Source organism: Anolis carolinensis, chromosome 1 (genome assembly GCF_035594765.1).
Source record: "Anolis carolinensis isolate JA03-04 chromosome 1, rAnoCar3.1.pri, whole genome shotgun sequence".
NCBI lineage: Eukaryota > Metazoa > Chordata > Lepidosauria > Squamata > Dactyloidae > Anolis > Anolis carolinensis.
Genome location: NC_085841.1, coordinates 299,735,032 through 299,752,334, shown reverse-complemented (window position 1 = coordinate 299,752,334; position 17,303 = coordinate 299,735,032). Strand labels below are relative to the sequence as shown.

The window sequence follows — 17,303 nt, the reverse complement described above, 5'->3', positions numbered from 1 at the left end:
ACTCCTTAAATGCATAGTACATTTTTAAGAGTAGCTTCTAATTTCACATGTTTTGTCTAGGTGCTTTGGAAATGTTTCTTCTCTTTATTTATGGTGATGATGGATGGTTTTTGTGTGTCCTAAATGAGAATGGAAGATGAGCACCCCCACAACCTTGGAGAGGATTCAGAACATACTCAGTTCATACAGAGGGAAAAATAAATAAACACCTTCTCAGGATCAGAGCCAGTAGAACCATCAAAACCCCCTGTTGGGGAAAACAAAGAAGACAGTGCTATTTAGGTTCAGTGACAGGGAGAGCGAATGCAGACATTAACACACACACTCCATAAGAATTCTGATGTCCCCATTAAATATTCCCTCAGTCTCTATTTTCTACTACTGCAGTTAAGCATTTATAAATTTATGTCCTAGTTGCTGCTACAGGGTGAGCTCTCCTTATTCAGAATTCTAAAATATTCCAAAATCCAAATTCGTCCTAGGACGGTTCAATGTAAACATTTTTTTTCCATACACAAAGGTATTAAAAATATTGTGCCTGCAGTACCCTCAGGCTCTGTGTATAAGGTGTACATGAAATACCAAGGTATTGTGAGTTATGATTTGGATCCCATCTTCTATATCTCATTATGTATATGCAAGCATTCCAAAAACCCAAAACAAAACATGTCCAGAATATGAAACAAATATGGTCCCAAGCATTTTGAGTAAGGGATACTCAACCTCAATTTAAACTATTAGTCTGCATGTCGGCAACATTTTCCACAGAAATCTCTTTTATACCAACTGATTCCTAAATGCTCTGGTCCTCTTTTGTCATCCCCCCCCCCCCAGTGTGAACATTGTTTTACTACATACATCTCTTGTACCATTGTGTTGATCTCCTATTTGAGGGAACTCCTTATGCATATGGTCAGCATGGTACTATTTGGGTTTTTTTTCCTATAAGGTAGACCCAGCCAGAGCAGAGGAAATCAGAGAGAGTTGCTTCTATGGTGCTGCTTCATTAAACTTCTGAAACTGTTCTGAAATGTTGGGGAGCAGTCCTTTCTCAGACTTCTGACTCCCCAGAACGTTTGGGAAGCTGCTCCTTGTTTAATTTCCATTAGACCCAAGCTGAAGGGGAATAAATGGTGGGGAAATGGGAGAGCTCTTCAAAGGGAGAGCTCCTTTCCCCAGCAAAGAAATAAGAGGTGTGTGACTGCTGTAGTGGCCATTTAGAGCAGTGATTGATGGAACACGTTCAGGTGCTTTGCCGTTCAGATCAGAAGCTGGAGTAAGGCTAATGAGTCCCCCATATTGGCAGCTGCTGTTCAGACAGAATGCCGGCAGAGTAAGTCATGCTGGAAAGACAGAAGGAGGTGAGGCTGGGAAGAGGAAGGGAAGGAAGGAGGGAGGGATGTGGGAGCTGACAGAGGCCGAGAGAGTTTATTAAACTTCAATTTAACTGCTGCTGAAATATGCTTCTCTAACTCAGGGCACCAAAGGTTAATGGAATCCTGTTTGTAGATGTTTTGCGGAGGCCTTCTGGGATACATATAAAGGATGGAGGCATTTTGAGTAATTTAAATAAATATTTGTTTAGACTGTGTCTGAGGGGCACTGGGAGTCATCAAATATCCCCTCCACACTCGTGTGTGCCGACTTATTTACACTTATACTGATGCATCTCATTATCCTACATTTTCTTTGAAACACAGGAGATCCAGATCACAGGTTTCCCCGCATCACGTGTAGCCCCATGGAGTTCTATTTAACCAAATAATGACCATGATCCACCCAGCCAAGCAGGCACTAGGCTACTGAAATAGCGAGTGCATGCCTTGGAGCATGCAGGGTTGTTTCAAAATAGGGATTTTTGTGGAATTGCTATGGTTTATGTTCTACTGTATGGTTTAATGGCTAGAGCACTGGATTGGAATTTTGGAGATCCAATTTCAGGTTCCCCCTGAGTCAAGGAACTTACTATGTGATCAAATCTGGGATCTGTGAACTTAAGTGTAAATTTTAAAAAGAGAGGGATAGAGAAGGACATTCAGCTTCATGCTGTGTCTTTACTATTATCTCCTTTGTTGTAACAGCTCCACTGGCTGGTAGTCCATTTCTAGGCACAATTGAAAGGCTGGTTATGACCTGTAAAACCATGTATGGATCAGATCCAGGACATCTGAAGGATTCTGCCTTCATGTATGATCCTGCCTAAATTCTAAGATCCTCAAGGGAGGCACTTTTCTCAATCCTAGAACTTTCAGAAGCACTTTTGGAAGGAACGTGGCTGTTTTAAAACATTTTAGGAACTGCCTTCCTAGTGAGGCAAGGTTGTCTCCCTTCTTGCTATCGTTTTTATTGACAAATGAAGACCTTTTTAATTCTGCAGACATTTGTAAATTGATTGTTTTGTATTATGAGTATTTTTAGAGTTGCTTTAGTGTTTTTAATCTATGCTTTTAATATTTTATACAGTTCAGTTCTTTAGACAGTTTAATATTATCTTCTCTTTTTTTTGGGTATGATTTTAGCTATACATGATTTTATTTGTAGAGTCAGCCATCTGAATTCACAGATTCTGTATCTGTGGAAACGGACATTCCACCTGAACCTTGATGACCTGAACATATAGGAAGAACTTCCTGACTGTAAGAGCTATTCAGCAGTAGAACTCTGCCTCAGAGTGTGGAGGAGGCTTTTAAACAGAGGCTGGATGGCCATCTGTCAGGGGTGCTTTGATTGTACTTTTCCTGTATGACGGGGTTGGACTAGATGGCCCATGTGGTGTCTTCCAACACTATTATTCTATGATTCTATGACTGGGTCTAAAAATACTGGTTGTCAGAAGACACACAACTAAAATGCCATTAACATTTTTAACATATTGTCTAATGCCATTGGGCAAGCTGACACCCTGGCCAGTCCGCCACTGTCCACAGTTTGAAAATATTCCCAAACCCCCAAAAATCAAACCTTGATTTTGTCATTTTATTTAAGGAATGCCATTTTAAATCCATGGATGCTCAAGTACCCTTATATAAAATGACATGTTATTGTATATAATGGGACTGAAGCATCCATGGATTTTGGTATCCACAGGACTCCTGGAACCAAACCCTACTGCAGTGATTCTCTACCTGGGGTCCCCAGATGTTTTTGGCCTTCAACATCCAGAAATCCTAACAGCTGGTAAAAACTGTCTGGGATTTCTGGGAGTTGTAGGCCAAAAACATTTGAGAACCCCCAGGTTGAGAACCACTAACCTATTGGATGTCAAGAGTTCACTGTATTTCTTTTTATCCTGCATGGTGCCTTGAGTCCCAATCTTGGGGAAAAGATGGATTAGAATTAAGCAATTGGTTGATTTTCTAAAAATCTGACATTTTACAAAAACATATGCCTAAAATTTTCCAAAGGATCCTCTTTCCTGAGTGAGCTTGCTCTTCTACTTCATTTGATGGGAGAGATCCTAACTCATGTCTGGGAGGACGTCTCCTGTGGATGGAACAGGAGAAAGGGCAGCTTTGTTATGGTAACCAGAATATGGAACTCCCTGCTCCAGGCAATGTGACTCATTCCATCTTTACAACTTTGTGGCTTCTTTCTGAATTTGTGTTAGTTTGTTTCTATTTGGTTTGGCAGGCCCTTGGCCTGGCTTTGATGAAACATCTTTGTTCTTTCCCGGGATAGTTTTGTAATTTTGAAATGTCTACTGCTATTTTTAATATGTGAACATGCTAACAGTCTTGAGAGTTTCATTTCAAAATGGGAAAGATGGGATATAAAACTAGAGCACCTCCAAATTTTCGCACTTGATGCTTGTCCATCGTGCAAAACCTCTGCAAAACTGGGGAAATTGCCATTCCCTCCCTCTCTTTTTTAACCTGAGGATAACTTGATAGGAATCTCTGGATTTTTCCAGCACAACACTATGGTCAACTTTTACTGGAAGTTGACCATAGAATTGCATGGAAGGATTGAAGGATTCCTAGAGAAAGCATATTAATCAAATCTGCAAAAGTTAAACCTACAAACATGAAGAGTTAATTACATATCTGTGGTGAAGCCATGATGTGGTAATGTTGCAACCTCAGTAGTAGTTTTGCTGGGTTTAGGAATGAAAACTGCCTTGATTGCTGATGGATGACTTGCACTGAAAAATAAGATGAAGTGAATGTAAATTCCCTTGGACTTCGCAGCAGTGCTTGATGATATCAATTATGGTGTCCTTCAAGGTTGTCTTGGGTTGGTGGTGATTAGTGATACTATACTGAGGTAGTTTCATTTGTTTATGTTATATGATCTAGAGAAGGCATTCTCAAACTGTGGCCTTCCAGCTGTTTGGACCTCCAACTCCCAGAAGCCAGCTTTTCAATGGTCAGGAATTCTGGGAGTTGGAGGGCCACAGTTTGAGAATGCCTGATCAGTGGTGCAGTTTCTTTTTGGCCACATGCTCCATAAGGTCCTATCATGTTCCTCAAGCTATCCAACCTCTAAAACAGTGGTTCTCAACCTGTGGGTCCCCAAATGTTTTGGCCTTCAACTCCCAGAAATCTTAACAGCTGGTAAACTGGCTGGGATTTCTGGGAGTTGTAGGTCAAAACTCCTGGGGACCCACAGGCTGAGAACCACTGCTCTACAAGAAGCCACAAGGCAGTCATCCCACAATTTGGTCTTTGTACTCAGCACTTGAAAGTAACACTCAGCCACATTTATAATTTACACCTGATCTTAGGAAGGCTATAGAAAGTATTCGGTGAGATTGCATTCTATCTGAAAGATATGGCCCATCATACGGCTCTTTAATTTGGCACTCTCGTTAAAGATGAAATCAGTGCTGGTTGAAAGGAGATACTTTTTCTTTGCTTTTGATTGGTTCAAGAGCAGCAATCATTCACAAAGTTGGGTCTTCTTACAGTCATTACTGGCACAGTTGATTCCAGACTGCAATACTGTAATGCGTGGGGTTACACATGAGAGGTGTCTAGAAACCAGTTTGTGCAACATGCATCAGGAAGGTGCTAATGGGAGCCAGGAATTTTGAGCTTGTTGTGTCCATTTTAGCTGTGTAGGCAAACATTCAATGCCTTGTATGAGTGTTATCCTTTGGAGCCCTGCATTGCTTGGGATCCAAGCACATTAAGGATCAACTTCTTTAATGGGTTCTCTCATGTACCCCACTGATCACCAAACACACTATTTCAATTTCCCTGGTTTCATTAAGCTAAAGAGCCTCGTGATGCATTCAAGAGTGTGGAAACGCTCTTGAGAGAGTTTTGTCAAAGCCTGATAGGTAAAGGTTAAGTCATTAAGTCTAGTCATGTCTGACTCTGGGGGTTGGTTCTCATCTCCATTTCTAAGCCAAAGAGTTGTCTGTAGATGCCTCCAAGGTCATGTGGCCGGCATGACTGCATGGAGCACTGTTACCTTACCGCCAGAGTGGTATCTATTGATCTATTCACATTTGCATGTTTTCAAACTGCTAGGTTGGCAGAAGTTGGGGCTAATAGCGGGAGCTCACACTGAGACCGTTCGTCAGCAAGTTCAGCAGCTCAGCGGTTTAATCTGCTGCAACACCAGGGGCTCCACAAGGCCTGATACTAAACTGCTTTCGATGGAATATTTAAAAAGTATATTTTAAATAAAGGACTTGGTTTAGAGGTTTTAGGCCTTGAGTGCTTTCCTCACCTCTATGCCAAAATTGCTCTCTTTATAAACCAGTTGTCACTTATTTGGGTTGCAAAATATTGTTAGATCAGGCATCGTTTGGAATTCTCTTCCAGGGAAATAGATGGAATATAAGCTTGCTCAATAAATCCATTAGTTTTGATATGGTCAAAAGTGACTAATCAATAAAGAATTATATTAATAAATACATTGTAACCATGTGTAATGTACCCTTACTGGACTGCCTTGATATGGCCTATTTTCTTTTTCCTAGACCAGGAATAACAGTGGAGTGTTTTCAAATTTAATTCATATCTACAGTCATTTTGTTCTGACTAATTACAGATTTGTCATGTAACCTTGGATAGCAGTTGTTTTTATTACTCTGGAACTGCAGCTTGGATTTTCATGCAGTGTTCAAACCTTTTCCCTTAATAACTTTAAGTGTCATGAAGCTGGGAATGGTTTCTTGTAGGTGATTTGAAGAAGTTGTATGAATTTGGGACACTAGATTTAGAGCATGGAAAAGTCACTTTTTGGGATTACTAACTTTTCAGGATCCCCCATTTCATGCCCTCTAACTGATTTAGCAGAAATCCTGTGTCATTTCACCTTTTCGGCTGTTTCTAAAATGCTGTATTTTCTCCTCCTCCCAATCTCCCTTTTGTCCTCAGATTACTTCATTTTGAACTGATTAACTCCGTGGAAAGAGAGGACAAGAAAAGGCAGGATTTTCCCCTTTCAAGTAGGCACAGGCAGAAGCAAACTGCTGCAGTGTCCTAGCTTGTGTTGTTGCTCATTAATCACTTTTGCCATCTTGATAGATGCTACTTTACCACATACGTCCCAGTTTTTATCTGTGAAGTGTTGGAGGCTATGGCATTTTGTATGGTCCTTGGAGATATTGGATGGGGAAATGTAGAAGTAGTAGTCAAAAAAGTAATTTCACCAGGCCCTTAACCTAGGAATTTGTTTCCACTACAGAGAGCTCGGATTCTGATATATGAATGAGGGTGTTACAACAGATTTATCTCTATTTTTATCTGTGAAATGCCGAATTGCAGGATTAACAATGTTTACTCACCTATAAGTCCTAGTAAGCTCAGTGACCTGTATTCTCAAATAGATGTGCATAAGGTTGTTTTCATAGCTTCGAAAAAACCTTCATTATTATTTATCACATTTTCATGTTAAATGCCACCTGGTGGATGTCCCTGGTAATTGTTAGAGTCAATCGCTAAGTCATGTTCACATTTCACAATTATTTTTGGTTAGTTAGGAATTTCATACATGGCATTGCTACAACATCTATGAAACCAAGCAGGAGTGCAACTAAAACTATGAATATTGTAAACTTTAAATGTTATTAGAGTACAGAACATTAAAAATTTTCCCCTCCATGTTCAGTATAAAGGAATTGCTTTTAGCCAGTTAGATTGCCCTTGAAAAACATCTACTTTTTGGCTCCTGCTCTCCTTGGACTTCATCCCACGGTTGGGGGGGGGGGGGGGGGAGTGTTATATTACCATGGTGTTTAGTCCTGTTGTGTTAAAAAGCAAATCATATCATTTATCAGTATTGTTTCTTTTCTCCTAAAATCATCTGTTTTCAAATTGATCACATGAGCAAGTGCAGGCATGCCCCATTTGTCTCCATGGGGCACAGGAGGCTTTGTTCTTAAGGCAGACCATGGGCTTTTTTGTTCTCCCTCTCAGTGGGTTTTTATGGATCACTAACTCTAGTTTTAAAAGGGGAAGGAAAAGGCAGAAAAAAGCACAATTTCGAAAGTTTGGAATCAAGCAAAAGCAAAGTAGCAATCACCTAAAGAAGCACAATTCTAATGAATACATTTAATTTTTAAAAAACCACCCAAGAATCAGGCAGCTGGAATTTTGGAGATTACCAGGGCATCACTGCTTTGTAGGACACCACCAATAAGAACACCCATTTCCCCACATCACCAAATTGATTCAATGAAGGCGAATCAAACAGATTCCATACTACATTTTTTTGTCATTTTCTCATGTTTATAACGTTTCCTGAGCCTCCCCCCCCCCCACCATTTCTTAATTTTTAAAACACTTTCCTAATGAAGAATGACAGACACAAGGGGGAAATCTCCCTGCGTTGTGCAATGGGCTGTATTGTTTAGAAACCGGGAAGGGGGTGGGCTGCGTGGGATAGCATCTTGGCTTAACATAAAAAAATATTTGTATTATTATTCTCCAAATCCTCAACCATCATGGCCATAGAGGATTCTAGCGGTAACATTCCAAAAATGAATTTCCCCAAGCTCATTTATGCCTCCTGTACAAATAATTCAGCATCTGCACTGTGAAGGTTTTCCCCTTTGTTCCCCACTCCTTCAGCTTGATGAAGAGTTCCATGGATCTTAAAAGTTTACCTGTTTGTATTTCAGCCTAAATTAGTTCAACAGAAAAAAAAATGATCATGCCGACTTTTATCTCCTCTAAGGTCAACACAGGACTTTCCATCTATAGACTCTAAGACAAAAAAAAATCAGAATTGTTTTAACAGCATCTGGTTGATGGAGGTGAGTGCACAGGCACAAGACACATGTTCACCAAAGCTTTATTGCTGCTCAATTCTTTGCATTCCATTCTGTAGGAAACAAGGGCTATACGTTAAAAGAACAGTAAAAGCATAGCTCCTGTCGACTGTCTCCTCTCTGTCTTTCTTTATGATCTTCCTTTCCTTCCATTTTAAATGCCACACTTCATTTGAATGACAGAAACCAGGTATGTTGGGATGCATTTGCTTTGAAATGGGAGGATTTGATCACGGTTTGTTCTAGCCATACTCCTTGCAATTTAAACATATAAGGTTTCACTAACCATAACGACCTTATTTCAGAAGATTCATTATGTCCAGATTTGTGTTGAAAGCTATGCGACAATGGTATTCCATGGCAGCCATACAGACACTTAATGGCTCCATACCAGTACAACGCCCTCTTCCCATCTATGTAATTGCACAAATTCACCAGATTTGATTCTACCATTGTACTTTCACATATCTTTGTCATCCTGCCTTCCCATATTGTACTTTCACATATCCTTGTCATCCTGCTGCTCCATAACTTTAAAATTAATTTTTAAATCAACGTTAAAGTTGCAGTTATAGTTAATTAAAAAGGGGGGGGGGGGTGAGAGGAGGATAATGCTACCCCTGACATGACATCAGTTTCAAGGTGGTGGCACAGAAGCAGAATGGCCTCATCACACAAGTAAAGTGTCAGGAACATTGGGGGATTGTCAGCTATTGACAGGTTTTTTCTTGTCAGTAGCAGCAGATGGGTTAATTACAGGGAGGAGGCAGACCGGTAATGGGATGCACAAAGCATCATGAGATAAGAACCGGCTTCAGTGCCAGTTTGCTTCCCTCATGCAGTAAAGTCCCAATTTAGTTATGACTCATAAAGTCATATTGATTCCAACAGGATTTCAACACAACTGTCTTCCACTGGATGATGTCCAGAATGTCTTCATCTTCTGTATCCTCAGAAATCAAAGCCTTGTGCAACTTTTAAAACAGGTGTTTTGGGAGAAATGGGAATAATGCAAGAAGTGGCTATGAAAGGAAGCACTTCTGCAAGGGAAAGGCTGCCGTACAGCCATATTGCATCAATGAACTACCAGTGTCAATGGGAACCGTATATACACGATGAAAGTTTTATTAGCCTGATGAAGCGATCTAGTAGCTCACACTTTCCAGATGCTCCAACATGTTATGATAAATCCTCATAAAGATCTGCTCCTGGCAATTTCCTTAATCCCAGAAAAACGTACATCTTTCTCCTCCTTTGAACTCCATGCAGTATCTTTTTATGTTTCTTTTGCTCCCTCCTGTATACAATCAAACTTTCAAAAGGACTTTTGTTTCCTTTCAAATGTCAAAATAGTAGGGGGTCATCTTCTCGCCCATTCCTCAGAAGACAGTCTAACAACTTCAAAGTCATTCTCTTACAGGAAGATTTTCTAAAGAGTTTCAGAAGCTGAATTCATAACATCCATTTGTTTCTAGACCATACAAAGGTGTTCAATAAGTACCACTGATTCAAAACAGGATCAAGATTTGCTCACATGGTATCTGTGGGTGCATCTATACTATAGCATCAATAAAGTTTGATACCATTTTAACTGCCATGGCTCAATGCTATAGAATCACAGGAGTTGTGGTTTTACAAGGTTTTCAGCCACCTCTGCATCTGACCAAACTGCAAATCCCAGGACTCTGTAGCATTGAGCTGTAGACACCTCATTAATGGTGTTAGTCCTGAGTTCATTTCTGGAATAAATTTTATATGCTGGAATTAGGCTTTAAGGCTGTTAATGACTTGGAACCAAGATATCTGAAATACAAATTTATCCTATTTCAGGCATGTAATAGTCTTAATAAATTCTGTTCTAAGTCTTCTTGCCAATGAAGTGCGATGTGTTTCAAGTAACCATCAGAGAGAAGGACTTATTGGTAGTGGCATCTCTTTTCTCTCCAAAGAGGTTCATCTAGGGAACATAGGCCCTTTTGCTCTTCCTTTCATTTCACAGAATTTATTATTTTTTAAAATAATTTTTAGTCATAGCTTGCCTTCAGGCCAGCATACCCTCTTTTATCCTTACAGCAAGCATACAAATAGGTTAGTCTGTCAAAGAAAATGACTGGCCTAATAGCATGCCATTAATTTGGGGAATTGAACATTGGTTTAGTAGTAAATTTGGAAGTTCAGGCTGTCATATAACAATAGCCTCCATAATGATATGCTCTGCAAGGAGAGTCCAAACATGCAGACATTTATATTGATCTGTGTTTCAAAACAAAACATTTGCTGAGTTTCCACCTCTATAGAAAACAGATATTTTTCCAATTATATTTTATACCCTGTACATGGGGTGGGTGGAGTGTGTCTTGAAACATGTCTTGCAGATATGGTGGTCATCTTGTACTGGTTTCTGTCTCTAGCCGCTTCTCAACATCAGGTTTTGTCATTCTTTCTCCCATCCTGTACATTAAAAAGTGTTTCAGGAAAACATATTTAGCTTTAGCAGTTCATTCATCTCCAAGCTAGCTTTGTTTTGACCGTGATGCCACATGGGATAAACCTTGAGCTGGATGTTCAGGGTCCTTTATCTGAGTACTTTTCAAACTTTGGTCCTCAAGGTATTTTTGACTTCAGGTCCCAGAATTCCTGACCATCAATGAAAGCGACTGCAATTTCTTGGAACTTAACTCCAAAATACCCAGAGGAACAAAGACTGAGAACCACCGCTTTAGCCCAGCCTGCCTAATTCCCAATTAAGTTTAACAAACAAGTCTGATCATAGTACATAAACCAGGCATGGGCAAACTTTGGCCCTCCAGGTCTTTTGGACGTCAACATCTACAATTCCTAACAGCCTACCGGCTGTTAGGAATTGTGGGAATTGCAGTCAAAAACACTTGGAGGGTTGAAGTTTACCTATGCCTGACCTAAACTGAACTGGGCCTGCAAATGGCAATAGAAGAATATAGTGCTGGGGGCTTTAATCAGCATTTGTAAATCGCTGTCATGTTTTAAAGGCCAGTCCTTCTTTCCCAAGGTGAATCTTCTTGTAAATAATGAGCTCCAAACATGCAAAAATTCCTTGCTATCTCATTGTAAAATAATCTCTTGAAGAAGGCACAAGTATGCCAGTTTTGATGGTGCTCACTGCAACTTCTTTGCTCTGTAATTTAATTTTTTTAAATTTTTTTGGCAGAGAGGGAGTTTTCAAATACAATGAAAACTACTCTCTTCCCTCCACCCCATATCAATGTATCAGATTCTGGCACTGCATTTTACTATAGTTAACTTAATACAATTTGTTTATAGAAAAAGAGGACAGAATGAAAGAATCAGAGAAAGAAAAAGAATCTGTAAGAAATGAGAAAAACAAGATAGTAAACCTTAATTGGTACCGTGTGGTGGGCTCCAATTGTCATGTGCTCAGCACTGTATTTCTTATAAAACTCAAGAAAAGGGTGCCAAATTGTTCAAGAATCAATCTCTTTGAGTCTCCTTGTGGAGAGCGAGGTATAAATCACCATCACCACCACCATCATCATCCTCATCCTCATCATCATCTTGTAGTCCACTATAAAGTATCTTTTCTTGATCTGCCAGTATTAGGAGTCTTGAATCAAATGTTGATAGTAAGTGTACTGTTGGATTTCTGATTTTATAATATTGTATCTTGTGCTGTCAGTATAGCTTTGGCAAATTATCCTTCCTGTCCATCCATCCTTCAAGTTCCAAGAATTAGTTTCTTTTTCATTTTAAAAACATTCCACAGTTAGGAGACAGCCATCCAGACAAGTTCATCATTATAGAAACTTATTTTTTACTTTTTAAATTAAAACATTATTTTCCTCAAACAGATGGTGCTTATTCCCCAGTCAGCACAGTTGGAACAAATTCAATTTTATTCCTGTAGTCAAAATGTTGCTATTATTTAGGTTTGCTAAAAACACAAAACTAGACGTGCTTAGAATATTTCTTTTGCTTTAAAATTAGAGTTGGCAGAATACATACCAGTCTAGATTAATTTCCCTTAATCCCATTTTTTACAATTTCTTTTTAAAATGTTCTGTTTTATTTTTTCTCCTTTCACTTATTTATTTATTTACAGTATTTATATGCTGCCCTTTTCACCCTGAAGGGGACTCAGAGTGGCTTACAGAACACACATATGGCAAACTTTCAATGCAAATTATACAATTAACAAGGACAGACAACACAAACAGGGGGGGGGGGGGTGTGCTGTCCTTCCATCTTTCCTCCTGATTGATTTCCTTAAGGGAACCTTTATTTCCTCCCCGCTAAAAGCGGTACCTATTTATCTACTCACATTTCTGCTTCTGACCTGCTAGGTGGGCAGGTGAACTGAGGTTGACGGCAGGTGCTAACCCCGACCCCGGCTCCAACTTTTGACCTTTTGATCGGCAGTATTTTTCTGCAACACAGCAGTTTAGGTTGCTATGATAAGCCCAACCCCATCCTGGCTTACTTCATTTGTTAAAAACTGAGTTCAAAATGCAAAAGTAATTTGCCATCAATTAACTTTGCGGGAAGATAGAGGACAAACAAAATACTGCCTTCCCATGTAATCTCAGGCAAAGGCAAACTGTTGCAGCTTATGTGCTCTTCCTTATTAACAGTTTTTGCCATCTTGACCATACTCTGGTACTACTTGGTCACAGATGTGCATTTTTTCTTTCAATTGTGAAATGCTGGAGGATGTGATAAAACAATCACCGTGTAAATCCACATGCAGAGATTTATACATTCAATCCTGATGAATGTATAAAATCCCTTGGTTTATAAGTATACATGTCTAGAGTATATATAGGTATATGCATGCATCTCTCCCTATCTGTATATATGAATATACCTATGTGTGTATGTGTACACAAGAAATATTTATACAAATCATGTTTGCAGCATAGGTTGCTTAAGCCACAAGTGCTATCAGTTTTGGCATGAAGAACTTGAGCAATGCTTCTCTTTCCACTGAAATGAGTGAGATTTAACTATGACCAGCTTATGGCCTGTGTAAATAAAAGCTATGCCTTATGTTCTGTTGCTTGTTTGCAGTTGTGATTAATCACTGTTGTCAGGCTTATGTGATCTGGAAAAGAGTGAATGGAAAAAGCATGGCGAGCCCTATCAGAAGGCTTCATACCTGCTGCCCAAGATAAGAACTTCACTTAGCCACTGCGACCTGTCTGAATTTTCTCCCACCTCTGCCTCAATCTCCGTCCCGCTGTGGAGTCCAGTTCCTTCTTGGGATCTAAGCTCCTCCTTTAAAATTCTGGCACTGATATGACCAGGAGAGGGTAAACTGCACTGAATGGGCAAGGGAAGGGTTTGAACTGTTGAAAATCAGTTGTTGAGTGGTGAGTCAACATATAGGTCATGTCCATAGATTCAATAAGTCTTGTTACAACTAACCATAGGATCTAGGACCATGACAGGAGGCACACAGGTGGGGGAAGGCAAGCAGTCTTTGTTTGCCCACTTCAGGCAGCGGCATGGCTTGGGTCAGCTCTGGGGGTGCAAATGCATGGGGATGAGATTCCTCATAGCAGGAGAGTGATATTCCTATAAATTCTATTCAAAAATTGACAGCTTATCCACAAGTCAATGTAGAGCAGCAGTTCTCAACCGGGGGGTCCCCAGATGTTTTTGGCCTTCAACTCCCAGAAATCCTAATGGCTGGTAAACTGGCTGGGATTTCTGGGAGTTGTAGGGCAAAAACATCTGGGGACCCCAGGTTGAGAACAACTGATGCAGAGTATTGTGCCCTAACTTTTATTTTAAAAAAGGAACCACCCCCTTTTCTGAGCGGAATGGTGAAAGGCGAGGACTTAGTCCATCTTGAGGGAACCTAAAAGAAACACCAACCCTCCTTTCTCTACTTTTTTGCACTATCACAAATTTGAATCTGCAACATGCATATCGGGGGGAAAGCTTCTTATCAGTAATGAAACTACTGTATCACCTGATAGTGGAGCTCCCAGTGGCACAGTGGGTTAAACCCTTGTGCCAGCAGGACTGCTGACTTGAAAGTTGGGTTGCTGATTTGAAGGCTACCAATTTGAATCCAATCCCGGGAGAGTGTGGATGAGCTCCCTCTATCAGCTCCAGCTTCATGCGGGGACATGGGAGAAGCCTCCCACAAGGATGGTAAAATATCAAAACATCCGGGCATCCCCTGGGCAACTTCTTTGCAGACGGCCAATTATCTCACACCAGAAGCAATTTGCAATTTCTCAAATCGCTCCTCACACACACACACACACACACACACACACACACACACACACACAAACAGAAACCTGATAGTGATGAGAAAAATAACTGATCTTGGCAGGGACTGCAATGAACAGCAGTTGCCTACAATGCTTCCCCTTCCCCAATTAAATAAAAACATTCCCGTATATCACATCCTACCAGTACCAGTTTGCCCTCAGGGTGTTTGTCACATAATTCATTAACATGCTATTATCCCTCAAATAGCTTATGTTGTGTCATAAAATCATAGATCTGGGGGAGAGGTCTTATTTAGTTGTAAGCAATCATAAAATCATAGAATAATAGGGTTGGAAGAGACCATATGGGCCATTGAGTCCAACCTCCTGCCATGCAGAAAAAGCACAAGGCCTATCATGAGGCCATAAGTATAAATCTATTATCTAGAGTTATTTGCTTGCAGGCAGTTGGGATCAACATTTGTTGAAAGTTCTTGACTTATTTTATAACTTTAAATTGGTTTGCAGCCCGTCAAGTTAGATCAATCCAAGAACTATTGTTTCCCCTTCCTTGTGATGTGCACACATGTATTTTTTTCCCTTCTGTAATAATTCTTTCATACCCATCTACAATTAACTCCCTCCTTTCTTGGCAAAAACAAGTGAGCAGACAAGAAAGTTATGTGGACAAAAGTTGGCAGATGGCAACCAACCTCCTCCCCAGCTATTGTTCTTCTTGCTTCTGGCTGCCAGCTCTGAAGAGACAAAACATGCAGTTCCAAGTTCATGTAGAGTCTTTCTGAAAATGCTGATGTCCAATTAATGGCTTGTAGGCATGACAAATTAAGGAGGGTCATAATAGGGATCTGGATCTGGAAAATGTTGCTGTAATGGTTGCCAGATTGGGAACTTTACAATGTCGCTGGGAAATAAAGTGTATCTTTCCCCCCACAAAGTCCATGATTAGGAATGGGCAAAATAGCTATAAAAGTATCATTTTTATCCTTCTGCAACTTAGGATACAAAAAGCACCCCTGGCTCAGAAATCTGCCCATTGTTGTGAAGTTTGTGGTGAATTTTGGAAAAAGAAAATATGCTCCAAGGCTTGTGAACACTTTGAAAATGCAAATGGCAAAATTGCATGCAGTTAAAAAACATACACTGTCAGTTGAAAAATGCAAAAAGATGTATATGTTAGAGGAAATACGTATGAATTTCTAAATGATAATTAAGAGCAACTTGATATAAGCAAAGGACTTTGGACAGAAACATAAGTAGAATTGCTGAAAATGCAGTGAAATCAAGACTACTGCCTGCTCAAGTGTTTACCTGCTGTTATCCAATATCCTCAGCTCTCAGGTGTTGGATCTTCCTTTCTAGAGAGGTTATACTGGCACCCGCCATGGTGTCCTTCCAGAGGCAAGCAATGGCATCTTCTTTGTTGTTGTTGTTGAATTAGCCATTTGGGACAAACTGCTCATAGAGAAAGGGCTTTCAATAATGTGCAGCACTAACTGCATCTGTTGATTTCTTAATGATATACCCTAAAGGCACTAAATTCACTCTGATCTTGGATACTAAGCAGAGTGGACCTTGGATGGGAGACCACCAAAGGATATCAGGTAGTATAGACTGTATTTCAGAAGAAGGAACTGTCAAAAACCCTTTCAAGTATTCTTCGCCTAATAAAATTCTGTGAAATTAATCATAAGTCAGCAGGCAATTTGAAGGCACATGCACTTGTTTTAATTATGAGCGCTAGCACAATATATGCCCCAACCACAGCTGCTGAAGAAGCAGAATTAGATCAGTTCTATAAGGATCTGCAGCACCTACTGGATAATATACCAAAAAGAGACATTATTTTCATTACAGGAAATTGGAATGCTAAGGTGGGCAGTCAAATGACAACCAGCATTTGGCTTGGGACAACAAAATGAAGCAGGATGTAGGCTGATAGAATTTTGCCAGGAAAACTCACTGTGCATAACAAACACTCTCTTACAACAACTTAAAAGAAGGCTTTATACATGGACCTCATCAGATGGTCAACATAGAAATCAGATTGACTACATCCTTTGCAGCCAAAGGTAGCAAACATCCATCCAGTCAGTGAAAACAAGACCTGGAGTTGACTGTAGTTCAGATCACAAACTTCTTATTGCACAATTTAGAATCAGACTAAAGAGATTGGGGAAAATACACAGACCAGTTAGATATGATCTCACAAATATTCCTAGTGAATATGCAGTGGAGGTGAAGAATAGATTTCAGGGACTAGATTTAATAAATAGAGTCCTAGAAGAACTATGGACAGAAGTTCACAACATTATTCAGGAGGCTGCAACAAAGTAGGTCCCAAAGAAAAAGAAAACCAAGTAGGCAAGATGGTTGTCTGCTGAGACACTAAAAGTAGCCCAAAAAAGAAGGAAGGTGAAAGGAAACAGTGATAGGGGGTGATACGCCCAATTAAATGCACAATTCCAGAGGTTAGCCAGAAGAGACAAGGAACTATTTTTAAACAAGCAATGCATGGAAGTGGAAGAAGACAATAGAATGGAAAGGACAAGAGACCTCTTCCAGAAAATCAGAAACATCAAAGATAAATTTCAGGAAAAATGGGCATGATCAAAAACAAAGATGGCAAGGACCTAACAGAAGCTGAAGAGATCAAGAAAAGGTGGCGAGAATATACAGAAGATCTGTATAGGAAGGATAATAATATAGAGGATAGCTTTGACAGTGTAATGAGTGAATTAGAACCAGACATCCTGAGGGGTGAGGTTGAATGGGCCTTAAGAAGCATTGCTAATAACAAGGCAGCAGGAGACAACGGGATCCCAGCTGAGTTGTTTAAAATC

The 17,303-nt window shown here is 40.0% G+C and overlaps 1 protein-coding gene across 4 annotated transcripts in view; it reads left to right on the top strand.

Annotated features, from left to right (window-relative positions):
- The window catches only part of alx4 (ALX homeobox 4), a 101,421-nt gene that overhangs the window by 42,451 nt on the left and 41,667 nt on the right, over window positions 1-17,303 (top strand). The window contains exon 1 of one of the 4 annotated variants that reach the window (XM_062967919.1): window positions 1,188-1,361. The exons of 2 other annotated variants lie outside the window; for them this stretch is intronic. In XM_062967919.1, coding sequence (XP_062823989.1) covers window positions 1,286-1,361 — 76 coding nt within the window. In that variant the 5' untranslated portion in view covers window positions 1,188-1,285. Of the gene's footprint in view, window positions 1-1,187; window positions 1,362-17,303 lie in introns of those variants that run through there. One more of the 4 variants, XM_062967920.1, reaches the window with a different exon arrangement.